A 22,426-nucleotide genomic window follows, 5' to 3' on the forward strand; every position below is an offset into this window, starting at 1 on the left:
CCTTGGTTTAAGTGTTCCTATGTGTCTCTTTTTCTTGCTTTTCAAAGTTGCTGGCTTTCCTTGGAGGGCGGTCTCCTCTATGCCTTTGTGGGACCGGCCGCTGTCATCGTACTGGTAAGTTTCCACGGTCGAGTGGTGATGCACGACTTGTGAGCAATATGTTCATAGCGAACAAATCAGGAGTCGGAAGTCACTTCCCCGAAGGATTTGTTCATTCGCGACTCTGTATCTGCAGTAGGCACACAGGCGTTCATTGAGTCTCGACTCAAAATGGACTCGGCTGTAGTGATAGGAAGTTTGGATCTTTTTGGGGATTTGGCTCATTATGAGTGACTAATTTGCCTTCCACTAAAAGAAAATCATTTTGACAGAATTCAATGACTCTTGTGAGAATTCTATTCACAACTCAGAGGTGAACTGATTCTAGTTACACCAACTGGATAAAACAAACAAAGAGGAAACTTGTGAATCCGTGAACTGAAGATATATTTCTCCAAAAAGAGCGAAACTTTTAATCTCTACGGCCCAGTCCATTTTTAGTCACTGTCAAGAAGATCATGCTCTTTAACATTGATATTTTCTTTAATTTAACACATTTGATTATTAAGTCAAAACATATTAGATATTGGAAAGCAGATTTGTTTTTAATCTTCTTCTCACTGGATCTGCAGAGACAATAAGTTTATCCATTTAATTTTTTGGTTAGAAAAGTAAAGTCGGAAAAACTGGGATGATTTGTGCTACCTGACTTATGCTCACAACAAATACCTCGTAATCTTTTTAGCTTTACTCATGCACTTTTATTTTGTATTCATCAATAGAGCAACAGTGCCAGGGCCCTTTTAATTACAAACATGTTATTGGGTGTGTTTTTTTGTTGTTGTTTTTTTTGCAATTAGCCACGGGCATAAATCTTAATGCAGCTGTGGTTGAGCGTATTAAGCAGCTACGGTGTCGTTTTCCCGCTGTACCTGCATTAGTCCACATTTTTCCTCCAGAAACCCCAGGTGGGCTACGCTCACCAATAAGCTTAATAAGACCAGGGCAGGGGCTGCTTTAATTCAGGTTGATTTTTGTTGCTGTTGTCAAGTGTTTGTGTGTGTTTAACTGTGCGTTGGGCTTTGGAGTTAATAAAAAATAATTCCCTGGTGTGCTTCCCTAACTTGACTGGTCCACATAGACAGGCAACATAACATGTGTATGAGAGGTGATATTAATGTCAATGTACACGCACACAGATACACAAACACATACACACACCCTTCTGCCGCGTTGTGACTGGTTTCCCATTCGGCCAAACAGCTGTAATGAGAATGGGATGTCAGGCAGAGCAGAGCAGCCAGGGCGGACCTTCCCACAGGACTCTTGTCTAATTAATCAGCCTGGCCCGCGGTGAGCTGTATAAGCCGAATGCTGCTGACTCACAGAGAGAGAAAGATAGAGAGAGAGAGAGAGAGAGAGAGAGAGAGAGAGAGAGAGAGAGAGAGAGAAAGAGACGACATGACCGGCATGGCGATGATCCACATAGTATAGGAGGGAAACAAGACAGAGCGTGCATAAACGTAACACGTATACACTGGAAACACAGGAGGGGTCATAGGAAGGCAGAAATGGGCGATCGAAGGGAGGGGAAGTTTGTGTTTTTAATGAGCGGACGAAACAAATACAGAACCAGAAGGCCCTCAGGCGATGTGAAGAACCTGAGAAAGACCAGCACGGAATGCTCACTGCTCTTCGGCTAGTCTATAGTGGAGGATTATTCAGCCATCTTCATTGTGAAGGATGGTGAGGAAGACTTGGGATGGATGTCGTGTCCTCCCGTCCTCCCATCACCCGGAATGTTTTTTATTTGATTGTATGATCATTTATTTGACCAGGTTTGAATGAAGAGTCTTTATCAGGCGTTTTGAGGTTTCAAGGAGAGAGCGAGGTGTCAGCAACAGGTGATAACATCCCTCCAAAACATCCTGTAATTCAGAGAGCAGGAATCACGCAAGGCCTACTTTGGCCTTAGGTTCTGACTCTCCAAAGAGTCAGAACAGAGACAGGTGTAGAGATCAACAGAGGGAAGGAGAGAGAAAGAAAGAGTAAATGAGAGAATTTGAATCACACTAGACATGTAATAAGTACAGAAAGCAAGATTTAAAACAAACCAAAGTGTTAGCGATGTGGTCAAGTGAACTCAAAAGCAGGACACACACGGTTTTGAGAGTGCTGTATGTACAGGGGTTTAATGTGTAGACAGACAGGGAATCCGGAACAGGCAACAGAAGGGGGAATCAGAAACCAGCAGGGACTGGTGAAGGGGAAGGCTGGTACTCACAACAGGCGGGGACTCAGGAACCGGCAGGGAATCGGGGCCCAGGCGCCAGCAGGGAATCAGGAACCAGGAGCAGAGAAGCCGGTGGAGAATCAGGAACCGAGAAATCGGGGCACCCGCCCAGGGAAACATGCAGGAACATACGCTAACGCAAACGAGAAAACATGAGACGATGCGACACTGACAGAGTGAATGGGACCAGGTTGAATACAAAAGGAGTGAAGAGGAAGGTGACGACAGGTGGTGAGAGTACTCACTGGGGACAGGTGTGCAATGACAGGGATGTGACGCCAGACAGACAGACAGACAGACAGACAGACAGACAGACAGACAGAGGGAGCTAGAGAGGACCAGAGGGAGACAGGGACAAACAGACAGGGAATCAAGGCAGGGCAGGATCCTGAGAGTATCCCCCCCCATTTCTCAGGGTCAGGAGAAAAAATGGGAGGCGCAACCCCCAGAAGGGGGAATGCTCGGGATTCTCAAGGTCAGGAACAGGGCTGGAAAGCACAGGCCTCGCCGGCTCAGACCGAGGCCAAGGCTCGGCTCCTGGGTCGCAACCCTGCATCTGCCGGGAGTGGGGGCGGGGGGTGAGCTGGCGAAGCTAGAGATTGGCCCCGGGTGGGGAACCCCATGAACGACATAAAAACCGGGTCCCCTGGATTCATATTTTGTCGGATCGTACTGTTAGGCATGTGGTCAATTGAACCCAGACGCAGGACACACACGGTTTTGGGAGTTTGTACAGGGGTTTAATGTGTAGATAGCCAGGGAATCAGGAACTGGCAACAGAAAGGGGATCAGGAACCAGCAGGGACTGGTGACGGGGAAAGAAGGGACTCACAAACAGGCAGGGACTCAGGAACAAGGAGCCGGCAGGGAATCGGGGCCCAGGGGCCAGCAGGGAATCGGGGCTCAGGGGCTGACAGGGAATTTGGGAATCAGGAACCAGGAGCAGAGAAGCCGGCGGAGAATCAGGAACCGAGGGTTCGGGGCACACACCCAGGGAAACATGCAGGACCATAAACACTAACAGATGCAAGAAAACATACGACGATCCGACAGGGAATCAACGTAGGGCAGGATCCTGACACAAAAAGCCTTTTCCACTGCAGGAACCATTTCAGGAAAAAGCTCCAAACTAAGCACTGAAGTTATTTCCACTTGGGTAGTTCCTAAAAGAAAAAAAAAAAAAACTACGCTCAAGGAGAGTGGGAACCCCATTGGAATGGAGCTTTGTTGCATGGGACAACATTGATCGGGCAAAAAAAATGAATCGTAGAATGAATCGAAAAGTACTGCCACAGTTCTGCCACGGTTCCCATTTCAAAAAGTTCCGGCCCTAAAAAGCATCTTATAGCGAACCCATGATGCGATGTCTGTACATGTGACAGACATTGGGTTCATATGTATGACCTGGGTCAGGGTCAGGCTAAAGGTCAGTTTGGCCCACATGTTTCTCTAGCAGGCTTAAGAAGTCCTCCAACCGCTCATTAGCCGAGAAAGACAGGAAGCCTGGAGAACAATCGGTTATTTTGTTTTCATTTATCACGTCAAAACAAAAAGATCAATGGCAATGTTAGCCATTAATGTCTTCACAGAAGCCACGTAATGCATCAAACAATTACTACTAACACATTTATGATCTGCTTTCATGTGATATCAGCGCTGTGTACCGTATATCAGGTTAATGCCAGACTCTGAAGTGTTAATTGCCACATGGCAGATTTTTTTCTGTGCACCTATTTTCTGTTCTTTTTTAACCCCCCCCCCCTCTCTGTCTTTGTCAGGTGAATATGCTCATTGGCATTGTGGTGTTTAATAAGCTGATGTCTCGAGATGGCATCTCAGACAAGTCAAAAAAGCAGCGAGCCGGGTGAGTTCACCTCAAATCACACACACACATACGTACACACACGTACATATTATTCGAAAGACAGTTCTGAACAACACACAATTAGGTTTCAGTAATTAGCCCAAGACAGCTTTAAGGAGCCTCTAAAGGTACGACCAGCCACGTAGACGGGCGATTGCCTGCCTCGTGCGCAAGCCAAAAAAATAAAAATTGGCAAAGAAAGAAGTGACGAGACATCTGCTGCGTTTGGTTACTTGATGAATCAAACAGCTTTGCATTTCATTATCACTCTCCATCGCATATGGTTTTCCACCTAATTATCTTAAGATTCCCGTGGCACAGGGGCATCTGATGAATGCGCGATGGTGTAAATGGCTCTGCTAAACATTGAGGAGCTTAAAAATATTGAATCTAAGGCAGATGGCGCGCCAATTGCGTGTTGGTTAAACAATACGATTGCGCCGGTGAAATATTACGCGCCGTCATTACACAGGTGACACAGACGCGTTGTGCAGGGTTCTATTATTCAATACTTGAATCCAATGCCTGTACATTACACTTTCCCATTCCACAGCTGTGTGGTTTTGTATTTTTGTCCTGGAGTGACATGTTCTCCATTGTCCACCTTTTGAACAAAATGAAAATTCATGTAATTGCCGCATCAGTAAGGGATTAGTCGGCCGGTAATGTAATATAGATTAATTCACTTAATGTGGATGAACATGTTCACATTGAGATGGGCGTGGCCATCTTTGGTCATCAACCGTCCTTGGCCCATTCCTTGTAGACAAAGTGTTTTCCTTATTTGATGAGACTGTGCACGAGTTGTGTGCACGAGACACGCACCACACACACTCTCTCTATCTCTCTGGAATGTTGCTAACAGGACAGGCAGCCATTAGCATAATGTATTTCCTTATGAAGCCATAGGGACGCGCTTGGCTCTAAGGCAATGAGCTGTGATGGGACGCTAATGTAGCGTAGCCCGCACAAGGCCCCCATCGTTCTCCCCTTGCCGATATGCAAACACGTGCACAAGCGTGGAAACACACACACAGGAAAACGCACACACATACCCTCACAGACCCTGATTGGTCAGCTGTAAATAAACACATGGCAAGGCATGGCCTGTTCTTCACTGCCACCCTAAGACTCTCTGGGGCATTAAGAGGGAAGGTAACAAATACTGTAACACCCCCAATCAAAACTTCCATTTGCTCTCTCTCTCCCTCTCTCGCTCTTGTTTTGTCTTGTATTGTTTGAAGTGCAACATCAGGACAAAATGGACAAAAATGTTTAAAACCCTCAAAAACATACAGAGAGCGATGACCGCAATGTTCCAGGACCACAGACTGATCGGCAAATGAGTTTATTTATGGCAGGTTCCAAGGAAAAAGCAAGCTTGAAAGCTATTTGCTGAGATTAGATAACGACAGAAAGGCCATTATTGCATAAAACATTTTGAGTAGTGGGTATTGATAGAAGTAGGGTTGTGCCACTCAGAACTTGTTAAATTCAGTTGTTCAATTGTCCAGGGAAGCTATACAGTCAAGCGTGCTCAGAAGACCTTTTCTTTCACCAGGGGACTTATTTATTACAGTTGCATCACCGTCTTGGCCATAATAGGATATGTGGTATGCACCGGTGTAAAGAGTACAGCAAATTCCTTCTTTAACTACTGTAGAGATACTGCAGAGATTTACTTGAATAGAAGTAGAAGTTGTGATGAGGAAAAGGACTCCAGTGTTGAAGTAATCGCTTATTGGCTTACATTTGTTTACCCTGTGTATTTGGGTACACAATCTTTTTGACTTGACATTGGCTATTGGCAGAGGTAGAAAGTCTGGGTTCTGAAAGTACAATTCCACTCTAGGATTATGAGTCAACTATGTGGATTTGCTGATAAGCATCAACCCGGAGGTTTTAACGACTGGATCAGTGCGTGAGTGGGGCAAAAACATGGCAGGACTTTTCCATATTCCACCTGTATGTAAATAACACCAGACAAACACAATGATTATAATTTTGTGCAAACAATCATGGCAATTACACTGTCAATCAAACTGCAGTCAGCAAATAAGCTTAGAGACATAAATCATTTTCTTTCATTTTCTATATGGACTGACATTGAAAAAAAATTTAGCCGAGTACAATAATTTTTTAGAATACTCAAAAACTCATGTAAAGTTAACTGATTATTGCTGATTTTCTTTCTACTCAATAAACTGCCATTACATGTGAAAATGTACGCAAGCACTGTAATGAGAGTAGTTTCAACTCGTTACTTTCCACCTCCGATCGTATGTAATACAAATCAATCTAGTTTATAGAAAGGTTAGGGGATTGATAACAGCGCCCTGTGGGCCCCCAAGCCCCAACTTAGTGGAGGCCTCTCCTAGTTCTACTTCACAATGTTTCTTTTACAACCAAAACAAGGAACCAAACAAATATCAAATTTGACATAGCAAAACAGAAGTTCCTGGATAGCTAATAAATGAATAACTACACAAAGAAGAGAAGAATCAGTTGTCTGGCGGCGTTAGAGGCGGAGGCTCAGTTTAAAAGCGGGGCGGGAGTCGAAGGTAGGTGAAGCGTGGTGACAAGCAAGCGCGTTTATGCAGAAATTTGATTGTTTTGGGTGGACAGGCTATGAAGCTTAATATATTCAGAAAGACAAATAGAACACGTAGGAGCTCTGTGTCACAGTGAAAGAAAACAGGAGTCATTTGCCTGATGTTTTTTTAACTTTCTTTTTGCGGCGGTAACCGAAGCGCAAGTCGAGCGGTTTCATTTAGGTTTCTTTTGGTGGTGATAGATCACTGTTCAATCTCCAGCGGACAGTTTTCAAGGAAAATTGCCACATCATGGATGCAAAACATACACAAATTCAGATATTTGTGCATCAAATCAGAGTAGTTCCCTGTCTGTCTCTTCGTAGTCCGTTAAAGTTCATGTAACTCCGCTGTAAACATTTCTCAACAATGTCCGCCACTCACTCTCTCTCTCTTTCAACTCGAATCAGCCGCTGTATTCTAACTGTGTATTATTTTTCATTGCTGCTTTACGATCTGTTTTTTAATTTGGCTTTCTTTCTCCCCCCCCCTCCCCGTCTCTCTTTTCCTTTATCACCTTGTCATTGATTCCATTTACCTGTTTGTTTGTTTGTTTCACTTTTGGGACAACTCCACTCCTTCACCTTGACACATTCCCATCATTGGATTGCGTGTCTCCCACCCCACCCCCTTCACCATACATGTGTATGAACGTGCATCTCCGATGTGTGAATGTGTTACATGTTTTGTGCACGTGTCCTGAAGAGTTCCCGTGGAGGCACGTAGCCGGCTGCTGCTGAAATGCTCCAAGTGTGGCGTAATCTCAAGCACCGCGCTGTCCAGCTCTACCGCCAGCAGTGCCATGTTAGTCCATCTTCCATCTTCTCTCTCTCTCTCTACCTCTTCATATTCGTCTCTCTGTTCTTCCACACCTCAATAGATGTTGCCGAGGGTGTAAGATGGCAGCCAAACTCGTCATATGAGTTAAAGCTAAGCAATGACACTCACAGAGAAACCTGATCTTAGAGAGGGGTTTAAGATAAAGAATTTAGAAAAGTCAAAACAGAGATACAAATGTAATGAAATAAATATATGTACACATCTATAAACAGAAGTTACTAGGGTTACTAGTAGCACTATACTATAACTATATAGGTTCAAGATATATTCTATCTGTATGGGCAGGTGACGAGTACACTAAAGTAAAGTACAAATCACATATAGCAAAACTGTGTAGCAGTAGTATTGTTATCCTCACTGACTCAGAACAGATGTGAAGCCATTAGCGCGACACAAAAACAATCAGGTAAGAAGTCCAAGTCCACAAGGTTTATTCCATAAGAACAGGCAGGGGTAAAAACCAGGAGATCAGTCAGAGAAGGCAGTCTTATCCGGCAGGTAACAGGCAGAGAACCAGGGTCCAGGGAATCAGGCAGAGAATCAGGGTCCAGGGAATCAGGCAGTGGTTCGGACAGAGGGTACAGGAAACAGGTAGTAGTAGGGGAAAGCTCAGCGTAATGCAAGAGACAATCTGTCAGAGAACAAAGGGAAGTAGAATGGAATTTATACTGAGGGACTAACAAGAGAATGAGCTGCAGGCAGGGAAACCAGGTGAAGGGAAGGGAGTGACGTGGGCGGATCTGAAATGACATGCAGGTTAGTGACATGTCATGAGGTAATGACCAGATGAAAATAAAAGATGAAAACTGGGATAAACATAAATACTGGGAGATCAGGGAGGACTCATGACAAATATGCAATGATTGTTATAGTATCAAGTTGTATATTGAAAAATTCTATAATAAAAACAAGCATGAAAAAAGACATAAAAACAAATAAACATGTAAACAAAACCAAAACAATCTTCGCAAATCTTAACCTTAGACACATGCTAAGCGTCTTACATGGTTCACATGCACATTACGGATCAAAATGATGGATACTGTGTATATATGCACATGTCTTTGTATAGATTGATAAATGTGTTTACAAAATGAAAATATACAATTTTCTCAAATTCTGTTTGAAAAATGAAGTAGAGTATTAATATTTCTGTTCACCTCTGAAGACACATAACAGGGGAAAAACGATTTTATACGGCCCCAACTCCTATCATGTAGTTTATTTTCATTGTAAACATTAGAGATGTCACGATTATTACATAATCACCTAATCTGCATTATTTGAGTTAAATCATTAGATTACACAATCATATGTCTCATAGGTCTCAATATTAGAAATATGGTTATTAGGGGCGTTTTTCATCAGTTCAGTAAAGGAAAATGAACTATCTGCCTAATTGTTATGTTCCGATTTCCTATGCCAAACAAAAGCTCTTCTTCAATGGGTAGACATGTCTTACCTTTGATTATTGACTATTGTCATTGCCGCAGTAACACCCAGACCCACGGGGCTCATTTCTGGCTGTGTACGCTGAAATTCATGCCCCAACACAGTTCAGACTACAACGTTGCATCCTGAAGCTCTATCAAATACAGAGACCGACAGACGTGCTTGTCAGTTCAAAGCCACAATCTCACGATCTCGCTGCAGACTGCCGAGTGTCTGCATTGGGTAAAGGAAACAACATCACTTTCAGCCATTAACTCTCAGACAGGAAGCATTTGAAGCAGAGCTCTCAGCGCAAGATACTGTCATGCTGCAAAGCCATGAGCGTAAAGTTGTTTTAACGCTGGTCGGATCCTTCCTGCAATGCGGAATGAGGTTTCAAGATTCCCACTCTAAAGGAATCCTGCCTAATAAACTAAAAAACTGCTAAGTGATGAAAAAATGTTAATATGTAAAAGAAGATGTGATGGAAGGAATTTAATAAAGCATATTTACTCTCAAAGTCACATAATCTATACTCATTACTATGCTACTATACTCATCTCTTTAAATAATATTCCATGACACCATCCCATCTTCCATGGAATCACAGTAACTGCTCTGCTCGATCCTTCCTCGATTTTCTAAAACTGTAATGATAAAATAGGAAAATGCTATGATTGACTTGTTTTGCATCTTATAGGAGTCATGTCGGCGTGTCATGTTATGTATAGTTTATTTTGAGGTCATGAATTGGTGATGAACCTCAAAAGAAATGTTGTCAATTCAATTGTAGTTGTCAACAATTCCACAAACTAGAAACTTAAATTCCACAAACTAAAAACTTAAATGCTTAAATTATTAATTCTTGTCAACAATCACTGTCAACTTTCTTTTAGCATATTGTGGAATTCAACCATTAATTCATACTCATTCATACTTTTATGAACAATGTTGTCGTAAAACAGCAGAGCAGTAATTAATGTGCTGTTGTGTGCACACAAGTAATGCTCTCACTTCAAGGGGAAGTGAAATAGGCACTCACGAGAAAGCCAGAAACAATAAGCATATGAGCAGAGATACATAGTTAAAGTGTCGCCCTTGGCCGCACACCTATTAAAGGGTGCTCGACGTGTCGGTGTGCATTGACAGACTTGTCCATCCATCTGGGCTGATGACTATAAAACCCCTCCATGTGCACTCAGACAGTGTGAACATTTTAAATTGGTGTCTGACTCCCATTGGGTACACACAGTCCAACACACACATTCATGCAAACACACAATCACGCGCTCATGCGATCGCCAGCGCACCCCTTCGCACATCAGATGGCCAGAGTCAGCGACTTGTCTCCTAGAGCCAAATCTCCGCCTGTAATCTCGCCCTCCTCCAGTCGGCCAGAGACAGAGCGCTGTATAATTGGGGGGCAATCGTTGCTACGTACACAATTGCACATCATCTATCAGCTGTGAGATTTGGCACGGACCTCAACATGCCAGTCAAAGTGAAATTCAAAGCGGCCGCCCCTTGTTCAGCTTGAAATTTCTGTGATAGAAAATGGATTTGAAATTGAATCCCTCGCTCCCATGCTTCTGTCCCGTTCTTTTTCTCTTCTATCTCTCTCTCTCTCAACCTCAACCAGGGCATCTCTGTGGAGTTCGTGTGTGGTCCTGCCTCTGCTGGCGCTGACATGGATGTCAGCTGTGCTGGCCATTACTGACCGGCGCTCCACTGTATTCCAGGTGCTCCATCACACACTTAGCAATGAAAAGTTTATCCGTTTTTGGAGATTCAACTCTTTGTGATGAAAAGTTTGGCTCTTTTTGGAAATTCGGCTCTTTTCGTTCAAGAACCGAGAGTGGAGTCTCAGTGAACGCCTGTGTGTGGCTGCAGTTACCGAGTAACAAACAACTCCTTTGGTGGAGTGACTCCCGACTTCTGGGTCATTTAAAAGATTTTTTCGCTACGACCGAATCGAGTCTTGCATTAAAGCATAAATAGTTCCATGGTGTGGCAGTTTCGCCTACCACACGCCACTCAAGTGGCATTTTCAGGGCCCTCCGGCACAGAGACACAGTAGATGGAGGGTTGTAAACACCAGTTTATTGTGGAGAGTGGGCCAGTTGGAATTGGCCCAGGAGCAGATAGAAAGATGTCATGACACGGCTCCTATCCTGAGTGTGTTTGGGGATGGGGGTTTTACCTGCTGCTCATTAGACCAACCAGTGAGCAACAGGTATGCAGCCACTCCGATCCCAATCACCTAGATCCAGATCAGGTGTGGCTGCTCAAACCAGACCATCCCCACACCACACATGGCTATGATGAAGCCGCAAAATAAGCTCAAAGTTAAGACTAAACTCTTTTGTGATTTGATGGACAAAGCTTGGAACTGAACTGAACTCACTTTGCCCTACATTCTTTCTTTACCCCAGGTCCTCTTTGCCGTGTTCGACTCCGTCCAAGGCTTTGTCATAATCACCGTCCACTGTGCCATGCGCCGAGAGGTAGGCCACCCTTTCCAACCTGACTTTTTTTGGTTTCCGGCACGCTTGGTCTAAGCGGCGTGGTAATTATCTCGGCACGCGCCAACCTTAAAAATCACGGCGACAGGTCAGGTGAACATCGGTAGAAATGTCATGTGCCTTTCGAGGTCATATTGGAGTCACCATGTCCTAAAATAAAAAAAGGAGGGATCAGACAAGGGGAAGGGATTAGCGCGGTATTTTTTCCTGATGTTACGGCTCTGCTCCTCCATAATAATGTGATGGCACGGTATTGTCCGGCTGATCTGCGGCAGCTTTAAAGAGATTACCAAGACACTCCATAGAGTAAAGACGATAAGTCCCCATCTAATGCCTCTGGATGCCTATTGCCATTGGGCTCAGCTATGACCCCATGGGACGCCGGGGGGGGTGGTGGCGGCACCGCCATCCCCACAGACATCATGCACATTTATATCTGCACCGCCAATATTTCACTTGTTGCGCAGGGTAAGTAAATTTACTAATGCCTGGGAATGCCTGGCTGTTAAACCAATATCACAACAGAGGAGGGATTAGAGTGAAGTAAATCCATAAATTATTATTTCTTTTTTTTTTGCAAATGTACGAAAATCCGCAGCCAGAGACGAAGCGTAATCCCCCCTGAACCGCGGAATAACAAGGCGAGAGGTGTGCCACGGTAGAACGAGAGGAACAGGGGAGGGAGGGTTGAATGAGAGAATTGAGGAAGGGCGATGCATAAATGGAAACCGACATGAATGACGGTGTGACAAAGAAGAAAACGAAAAGGCGGCGGATCAAAGTGTGAACACGTTTCGAGTAAACGTGGAGAGAGAGAGAGAGAGAGAGGGAGAGGGAGAGAGGGAAGGGTCCACTGTGATATGCTACAATAGCACACTCTGCATGTAAGAGTCCTGCTGAGAGAGAGAGGGAGAGAAAGGGGGGGGCAAAGGGGAGAGGGGACAGGTAGAGAGAGACAAGGGAGGGAGAGAAGGATCATGTTCCATGACATCACCGCACACTGTCCTGCAGAGAGAGAGAGAGAGAGAGAGAGAGAGAGAGAAGGGGGAGAGAGGAGGAGAGTGTGTGTGTGGGGGGGATAAATGGAGAGAGGGGGGTAGAGAGGGGGGAAAGAGAGGGGGAGGGAGAGTGACAGTGAGGGAGAGGGAGAGAGAGAGTGTGATAATGAGAGAGAGAAATTGGGAGAGAGGGCATAGAGGAGGAGAGAGAGAGTGATAGAGAGACAGCAAGGGAGGGGGAGGGAGAGAGAGGGGGGATTCTATGCTGAGATATGAGAGAGAGAGAGCGAGAGAGAGAGAGAGAGAGTGTGGATGGAGGAGGAGGTGGTGGTGGAGGAGGGCGGAGACAGAAGAGTTGTCCATTCTGAATTTAACAGACGGGAATAAATTCAATGATGTGCTTGCCCACACACACACACACACACACACACATACACCCACCCACACACACACACACGCACGCATGTGAGACAACCCGGAGGGTGGAGATGGAGCGTACAGAAATTACAGTAGAGCACGGCGAGCACTAGGAGGGCTCCCGTGACACGTGATCCCCACCCCTGTTTGATTTGTGTGTCTGATCCCTCACCGAGCGGGAAGGTGCGGTGGGAGATAAATGAAGCCGGGGGGTGGGGGGGTGGGCTTTGTGTTGTGTTTACCCTGGCTGGTTTCCCTTTGAAGAGCTGCTCCCTGCAGTGTGACGCCCCGTACAGTGTCTTACGCAAAGCTGCATGCCGGGACGCACCGCTTGCCCATGACACGGCTGTACATAGATTCATTCGTTTTTTAAACTCTGGTTCACATGCAGGAGTTCGGATGCATTATTATTATACATATTATTATTATTATTAGTAATAGTAGTCGTAGCCTAGGCTGTTATTATTATTATTATTATTATTATTATTATTATTATTAATAATATTATTATTTTCTACCTTTTCGGGCTGTAGATATTCCTCTATAATGGCATTTGTATGCTTTATTGTTTTTAATATTCAATTCACATTTTTAACGGTCAAAGTTTTAACGGGGCGTGGGGTGGTTACTCACACGGTCCGCATCAGCTTCTCACATTCGCCTCTTTTACGGAGAAGTTCCCACATGGAGAGACCATCCTGTTGCTGGGGAGAAGTATTGTCGGCTTTGTTTTAGAGGGATCGTGTAGCGTTTAGGCATCCATGAAACAATTGTTGTATATTTATAGCAATGATTGATCATTCTATACATTTTTGAAAAACATTTACTGGCAATTATGCTAATGTTTTTTTTTGCGTGTGTGACGGACAGTCCTACTTATTTCCAACACAAACTCAAACATCTTTACTGTATTAAAAGCTGCAATCAGTAACAGTACAGTAACATTGGACAATACGTGTCAATTAACAACAGCTAAAGGAAGCCATAGAAATTACACCAACATCTTATTACAATATGTTGACTGTTCTATTTGCTGGAGTTTTGGCATTTTGACAGTTTGACAGTAAGCTGGCCCAGCTAGGTTAATGCCAGCCTAAGCCTCAAATAGCCAAACTAGTTTCAAGTTGCAATCAGCAACATTTAGACCTTCAGCGGCCAATAGGGACTGCTAAAGTAAGCCATAAACTACAAGTACATTGCCAAACTGGCAAACTTAGCTGCAGCAGCTTAGGGAACTTTGTACCAAACTGGTTTGGTAGCTGAATGTTTGTCCATGGTAAACTAAAATCAAACCAGTTCAGGGATTTCAGCAGGGTCGTGGAGATCGACAGGTCTCGGCGTGAGGGGCTTTTCCTCCAAAACAGAGTCCAGACCAAACTTCCTGTTTCAAGAACTTGAAATCAGAGCAGCCACCTACTGTAGGTCACTGTTACTGACATTTGCGAGCCCCTGATATACTGTATCATGGTCAATTTACCATTTAGTCGATGAGCAAATCGCCCATATATATATATATATATATATATATATATATATATATATATACAGTATATAGACCATGATATAGGCCATAATGTACCTTAACAATGCACCTTTAATGTCCACTTCCCCTTCTTATTGTGCTAGTCGACCCTCCCCTCTCTCCTTCCATACTGTATTTTTATGTCATTCTTTCCCCCTTTTCCCCACTGCCCCACCTTCCAGGTGCAGGATGCTGTGCGCTGTCGGATGGGGGGATGCAAGGACGACAGTGAGAACTCCCCAGACTCCTGCAAGAATGGACAGGTGCAGATCATGGTGAATAGCATTCCATTTCATCCCGCATTGAAACCCATCAAGTCCTAAAGTCTAAAGACATCTTGAGGTAGTTTGCAAATAGCCTTGGTCGTCCGCTGAATTTACGTGATTGAATCTTCAAGTGATACCCAGACTGCCTGTTCTGGAATTCTCTAAGGTAATGGGACTTCTTTCCCAACCGGCAGGTAACTTCCTTTGCTGTAGTCATAGGACATAACCAGCAGGTGTAAGACAATGACAGAACAATGACATTATGGATACAACAATGGAGCTGTAGAAACCACAATGATCAATCATCAAGAAAATGGGTGCTTTCTCCTTAGATTTCACCCATCTATACATATTTGGTTGACACGTTTCAGAGGAGAGTAGATTAACCTGTTTAATATATCATTCCACACATCATTCCATACAGCAGACTGCGAGATCTTTCCTTTGTTTTATTTCATTTTTTCTCCTGCAGCTGAGACCTCCTCATTTTCATTCCGAGAGCACGGAGCTCTCATGACGTTGTTTTATTCCCAAAAATTGCTAATAGTGTGATAAATCACGCCGACTTGAACTGCCAATGTCATTGCGGTCACTCTGATATAGTGAAATTGTGAGTTACTGCGTCTTTGCCATGCTTTTTCCTTTCTGTGTTTTTTTCCCCCGAGCCCACCACGGCTCTGCGGTTATGAGGGATTTAAAAAACCGGGGCCACGGATCAGCACGGAATTAGTTTTAGTTTTGATTCGTTCTGTTTGGCTCATTTTTGTTTCTGCATCAGCGACTGCGTGTCGGATTGTTACTGCCAGGAAATGTGATTAAATAGAAGATGTTACAGCTGCGCGATAATTCCTGAAAAGCGTAACTTGTGGTGTTTTATAACAGCTTTAGTGCAAAGCGTAAAGTAATAAGCGCTCTCCGCCATCCTTTTTTATTCTTTTGTTTGTATAATTATTTGAAAAGAAACATCGTGAACAGTTAACTGCTGTGTAAAAAGCAGCAAATACCCGCAAGCATCTCGTCTAAATTCATGTGGGTGCAGGTGGTACTTGCGCCTGTTGTGTCATTATCATCCATATTAATTAGAATCGGATTCTGTTTATTCAGCCAAGTTTGTTTTCATTAGCATATATCAGCACAAAATAAATAAATAAACATACACACACACACACACACACACACACACACACACACACACACACACACACACACACACACACACACACACACACACACACGTGTGTATATATATGATATTATATTATATTATTATATTATATATTATATTACATATATATATATATAGTGTGTATATATGTGTGTGTGTGTGTGTGTGTGTGTGTGTGTGTGTGTGTGTGTGTGTGTGTGTGTGTGTGTGTGTGTGTGTGTGTGTGTGTGTGTGTGTGTGTGTGTGTTTATATATATATATATATACGTGTGTGTGTGTATATACAGGTACTCCTCAAGTCCTTAAGGACCTACCTGTTTAACGACCATTGGGACTTAGGACCAGCTCTTCGACTAGTCTGTATTGTGCGCTGGTAAAATAGCGCGGCGTGTGCTGAGACGCATGCGCAGCGTCTCAGCGTCAAGCATCTCATCTTGCATCACCCTTTTTATACCATATACACTATATGTGACCCATCGCATACTTTAGGGTCATTTGGTGGCTTTCGGGATTTTTTTTTCCACATCATTTGAAAGTGGAGAATCAGAACTTCCAAACCAGTCACTTGTGCAAATCAAGCAAATATTTGTAGAGCTATGACTTCTTAATGACAAGGGTGTGGCAAACTGTGATTCTGAGATAATGACCTCCAAAGTTTTACCCACACCAGGTTCATTCAGCCAGCTCCCAGAATGCAAATGGGGTTGGCAGGCAAACAAAGCCTCGCAATACACAACTCATTTTGTTTTTAAAAAAGCTTGTATTTAACAGTAAGAATATATATATGTATAAAAGTGGAATTATTTTGGAGTTAAAAAGTACAATGTACTTATCAAAACACAATGTAGAGTCTATCAAAATGATAAGTCTCAGAAAATCTGAAATCTGAAAAAGTCTGTCACCAACTTCAACAGAAATCATCACGTCGACTTCTTCCGTTGTAACAACAGCAGCCGTAAATATTCCGTTTCACCGTCACATTAAGTTTGAAATCCGCTGTTTGAGATGTTCTCCAAGTGCGGAGTAATATCAGATTCAGCGGCGCTGTCGTTCTCTGCGTCGCTGTGGGAGAACTGACTATCATCACGGAAAATGAAGTCCAGTACGCGCTGCTAACAGTGACTTGGATCTTTCGCACTGGTCAGATTAAGGTCCGAAATATGATTCAGAGCTTCTGCCACCCACTTTGTGTAATCCATAATGATACGGAGAAGAACGTTTTCACAGACAAGTGAGACCGGAACACCCACGTGCTGCGCTTTAACCGTCTGTTTACGGACGTGACGTAGGTGTGTGATGCAAAGGGTTTTTCTTCTTCGCCGTTTCACAACAATGGCTCCGTGTGTGTAAGAGTAGTACGATTTAAAGGTTGAATTATATCAAAACAGTTTCACATTGTGACTTTAGATCACGGAAAATATCATGGAATATGGATGAATGATCTTCACCTGGACGGTCGCTTTGGAGGAAACCTGAACCATGTAATCTAATGGGAATATTTAACTCCAAGGTTTAACATTTTTCTACTATTTATAAATCAAACTTGGTTTTGAAAATTCATTGAGAGATAAAAAAACAACCCAAAGGGACATGAATCTGGACAAATCTAATTTTCCAACAAGAAAGGTTTATTCAACTTATTTGGCTGCTCCTGGCCATTAGAAACGCGCGAGATGGTGGCTTTTGCTGTGGTGGGACACATATACACTATATATAGTATATATACTGTATATACCATATATACTATGTACACTGTATACATCTCATCTCATCACCAGTCTCAGTCTCGTTCCCGCAGTCTGTCAGTATTCACGACACGAGCGTTCACAATCGCCACACCCCCTAACCCTGAAAAAACCCGGGTCCTCGCTTATCGACCAATTCGCTTAACGACCTGTTCATTGAAACGGAACTTGGTCGTTAAGTGAGGAGTACCTATATATATATATATATATATACATACAGTATATATATATATATATATAGATATATATATACAGTATATATATCTGTCTGTGCACAGATTTCATTTCTTTATGAATATAGATGGATATTCTGTACAGAATGAATGTATACGATAATATCATCATGGATAGCAATGGTTCAGTAGGTATAAACTATTAACCATGTGATCGATCAATTTATATAGTGTCAACAATATTTTACAGTTTTTACATTGATGTGCACAGTTATTGCCCAAATTTGTGTGTGTATGTTATCACAAGAATTATCACGACAAGGCAGCAATAATGCAACAATGTTCTAAAAACTCGTAAATAATGCATATTGAAGCGGAAACATAACAGTCATCTACTGTTAGATAATTAGCTAATACCACCGCCAAAAGAATCTTAGCACCCTCCTTTGCTGTAACCATTCATTCATTCATTCCTTTTCCTCCCCCCACATTTTTGGCTTTATTGTCTCCCACCATGCCCCCCCCACCCACCCACAGCATCCGAAATGCCCCAACATCAGCCACTGCGGACAGCAGTGCAGGTCGCTGCGCTACAGCGCCTCGGCGGCCTCGGCATGCCTGCCCATTGGCTGCCACCAGACGCCCTTCCTGCCGGCGTGCCATCCGGCGGCGTGCCAGCACGGCTGCCAGCAGGCCTGCTACCACAGCCTGCCGAGCACCAACCACAACCACGGGCACGAGCATGGGCACGAGCACAACCCTGTCCTGAACAACGTCCACGCCCACAATCATAACCATGCCCACAACCACGGCGGCAACCACCCAGTACGTTGGCTGTAGATTGAAGGCGTAGACCATTGTTGACCGTAGACTGTGTTATCACTCTTGGCTAGAGAGGTGTTAAAGGTGCAATCTCTGAAACAAACAATTGTTAAGATGCTAACAATGCTAACCCAAGTCTGATGCTAGAATTGGTTCAAACATCATTCTAATTAAACATTGTACCTTTAAATCATAGTAGAACTAGCTGTAGAGTTGAGACATTGAGTCGCCTGTACAGTTTATGTTGAGTCCAGGGGTATGTGGCCCCCATGTGTCTTGGTCTGATTGACAAATTAGAATAGAACCACTGTATACTTGTGACAAGCTGGATTTATGGGTCCTGGAAGTTGTGGAAGAAGTATATTTACCACCATTGCCTGCCAAAGGGTTTCACCCAGATAAGTATATTCTATGGATAGATAGATAGATAGATAGATAGATAGATAGATAGATAGATAGATAGATAGATAGATAGATAGATAGATAGATAGATAGATAGATAGATTAAGTAAAAGACCAAGCCTTGGACCTCGTACATTGTTGCCGTGTTTGACATATGCATGCAGGCAGGAAATACATTGCTCCTTGCCCCTGTAGTAGCGAATGCAATGAATTTTAGCTGCTGTAGCATGTCTTTTGCTGTTTATATGTGTCTGCTATGTTCGGTTACTTATTTTAGGGGTGGAAGCCGCCATGAATTATTTAACATGCTGCTCGGTACATGGCTTTTGGGTTACGTCTGCACCCAAAGTCAATAGGACTCCAACACCCCCACCCAACCACCCCCGTCTGCTTTCTGGTCTTGAAATCGCGAGCGTGACTTAAATGACTCATGACGCGGTACTTAACCTCGAGTGTAATGGTTAAAACTGGCCTGATTTATTTTTGTTCTCTTCGGATATGAGACGGAGCGGTGAAGAGAGTTTTTTAAATTTCATTCCTCCGTATCCTCGTTTGTCTTTTTAGCGCGGCACCCTTTTTAATGTGCCGTGGGTGATTCGCGTACTAAGAGCTTTTTCATCTCCTGCGAGACCTTTTGCGCATTCTTTCCTTGTTTCTTTCAAATTTTCAACACCTAACTCCATCCCCCTCCCTCACTCCCTCCCTCCCTTTCTTCTTCTTTGTCTCTGGAAACACCACCACGCCATGCCCAAACTATCCAAAACCTGTAGTTTATTATCCAAAATAATGCTTTTGTTAGGGTAACCTCCTTAATGGGAGGGGTGGGGTCTGTGCTGGAGCGGCATAGCCTATTCACACAAGGTTTAGACCCCGGTAGACTGGAGTCACATGGGCATTTTGTCACTGTTTTCAATTCTAAAATATTTTTTTGTATGGTGTTTTATCTCATTGTTTAATTATTTTCTTCGTGGGCAAGGGCCGGGTGGAAAAACTGGCATTGAGGTGACTGGGGCAGAGTGTAACTGGTATAACTCCACAACACCTTGCCAGGGTTATGAACTCTCTGGATCTACTTAGTCAAATCGAAATACATTCTTTTCCACAAGGAGCTTTTTAAGTACCCTTTAGAAATATATATATATATATGACAAATACATATACGGTATATATAATAGTCGACGATTTTCCATTTCATCTACAGCATTTCACAACATTCACTAAGAGGGTGTCACCATGGTAACAGATCACAGCCGCCTCTATTCAGTAACTTCATTGGGGATGTGATATATATAGATATATATACATACCGATCAGCCACAGCATTAAAACCACTGACAGGTGAAGTGAATAACATTGCTCATCTCATTCCAATGGCACCTGTCAAGGGGTGGGATGTATTAGGCAGCAAGTGAACAGTCAGTTCTTGAAGTTGATGTGTTGGAAGCAGGAATAATGGGCAAGCGTAAGGATCTGAGGGACTTTGACAAGGACCAAATTGTGATAGCTAGATGACTGGGTCAGAGCAGCTCCAAAACGACAGGTCTTGTGGGGTTGTTCCCGTTATGCAGTTGTTAGTACCCACCAAAAGTGGTCTAAGGAAGAACAACCGGTGAACCAGCGACAGGGTCATGGGTGCGCGTGGGGAGCCAAGTCCAGCCTGTCTGGCCTGATCCAACAGAAGAACTACTGTAGCCCAAATTGCTAAAAATAAGTTAATGCAGGTTATGATAGAAAGGCGTCAGAACACACAGTGCATGGCAGCTTGCTGCGTATGGGACAGCATAGCTGCAGACCGGTCAGAGAGCCCATGCTGACCCTGTCCACCGTCTGAAAGCGCCGAAAATGAGCACGTGAGCGTCAGAACTGGACCATGGAGCAATGGAAGAAGGTGGCCTGGTCTCATGAAAGACATTTTCTTTTACATCATGTGGATGACCGGGATTGGGGTCCGATCCAATCGAGCATCTGTGGGTTGTGCTGGAACAACAAGCCTGATCCATGGGGGCCCCACCTCACAACTTACAGGACTTAAAAGATCTGCTGCTAATGTCTTGGTGCCAGATACCACAGGACACCTTCAGAGGTCTTGTGGAGTCTATGCCTCCACGGGTCAGAGCTGTTTTGGCACACAAGGGGAAGCTACACAATATAAGTGGTTATTAGTGGTGGTTTTAATGTTGTAGCTAATCGGTGTATAAATATATAGAAGACCATCCCATTACTCATTACGAAGACTAGTAATTGTCTTTTTCTCTCCTCAGACGGACTTTGAGAAAGATGTGGACTTGGCGTGTCAAACAGGTAATCCTGCCTCTCTCTTCTCTTCTCCCCGATGCTCTTTCTTTCGTTCCCTATCTCCCTCTTCTTTATAGCTATTAAACATTGGATTAGCGTAGGGAAGCGCAAGCTGTAACTCCCGCCTCGCCACCCTGCATTTAAATGAAGTCTACTCTCATTGCGGACTAATCACGATGCCTCGTCATTCTGCCTGATTCTCCCCCAATGACAGCATTTAGATATACTTGCATACAGATGACACTGCTTAATTGTCTCTGACAGAACCAAAATGTGGTTGTGCCTTCAGGTGCTTGTTTTGGGTGTATTGTATTGTCAGCATCAAGATGGTGAAGTTAATGTTCTGTTGTTATTCCAACTAACACCAAGTCACTTTCCCCCTACACCCTTGCAGAGAGAGGACACCCATGTAAGTTTGTCATCTTTGCCCGACACTCCTTTTAGCTTCCGTGCCTCAACTTGGAAATCTCTCTTAACGTTGCTCTTTGAGTCTCTGCTGTTGGATGCAGAAAAAACAAGCAACTGATTGAAGCGAGGCACCGTTCCTCAAGCATTTTCAACTCCTTTCCAATAGATTTAGCCCCCAACAGCAAAGGGAAACAGAGATTGCGTCAGGTCTACATTTAGCGTCGAGTCCCAATTTCTTTTGACCAAATTTGCAGCCCCGGGTTTTGGTCAAATGAACACAGCACACATCCGAGGGGAATGGAGTCTGAGGGGCTTGGTTTTGGAATTAAGATTTCTGATATTAATGTAAAGAAATCACTTCTCACTCTGATGGAACCAGACTGAGCATGATCTCCAGCATGGCCTTATAGATGGTTTCACAGCTGTCTGAGAGTAATGTTGGACTGATTTATTCGTTTTGAATAGAAAATTTTCCTTCCCTGCATGTAATAAAGTTTGTAGTGCATTTTGATACAAAAATGTTTGGATTTTTCCCTCTGTGTTATGTCTGTCCCAAAAAACCTGCATGAACACCTTTAAAGACTGTAAGTAAAGTCAATTCATGTCATCAATGAAAAACACACCTGCACACGC

At 43.6% G+C, this 22,426-nt stretch overlaps 1 protein-coding gene across 1 annotated transcript in view; it reads left to right on the forward strand.

The window, feature by feature from the left end:
* The window catches only part of adgrb2 (adhesion G protein-coupled receptor B2), a gene marked incomplete at both ends in the record, with an annotated part of 187,083 nt that overhangs the window by 143,024 nt on the left and 21,633 nt on the right, over positions 1–22,426 (forward strand). Inside the window, 8 exons of the mRNA XM_080012641.1 lie at positions 48–114; positions 4,111–4,196; positions 7,493–7,591; positions 10,698–10,797; positions 11,491–11,562; positions 14,700–14,792; positions 21,352–21,391; positions 21,780–21,794. Coding sequence (XP_079868767.1) covers positions 48–114; positions 4,111–4,196; positions 7,493–7,591; positions 10,698–10,797; positions 11,491–11,562; positions 14,700–14,792; positions 21,352–21,391; positions 21,780–21,794 — 572 coding nt within the window. The remainder of the gene's footprint in view (positions 1–47; positions 115–4,110; positions 4,197–7,492; positions 7,592–10,697; positions 10,798–11,490; positions 11,563–14,699; positions 14,793–21,351; positions 21,392–21,779; positions 21,795–22,426) is intronic.

This window comes from Zeus faber, assembly GCF_960531495.2.
Source record: "Zeus faber genome assembly, chromosome: 1".
Lineage (NCBI taxonomy): Eukaryota > Metazoa > Chordata > Actinopteri > Zeiformes > Zeidae > Zeus > Zeus faber.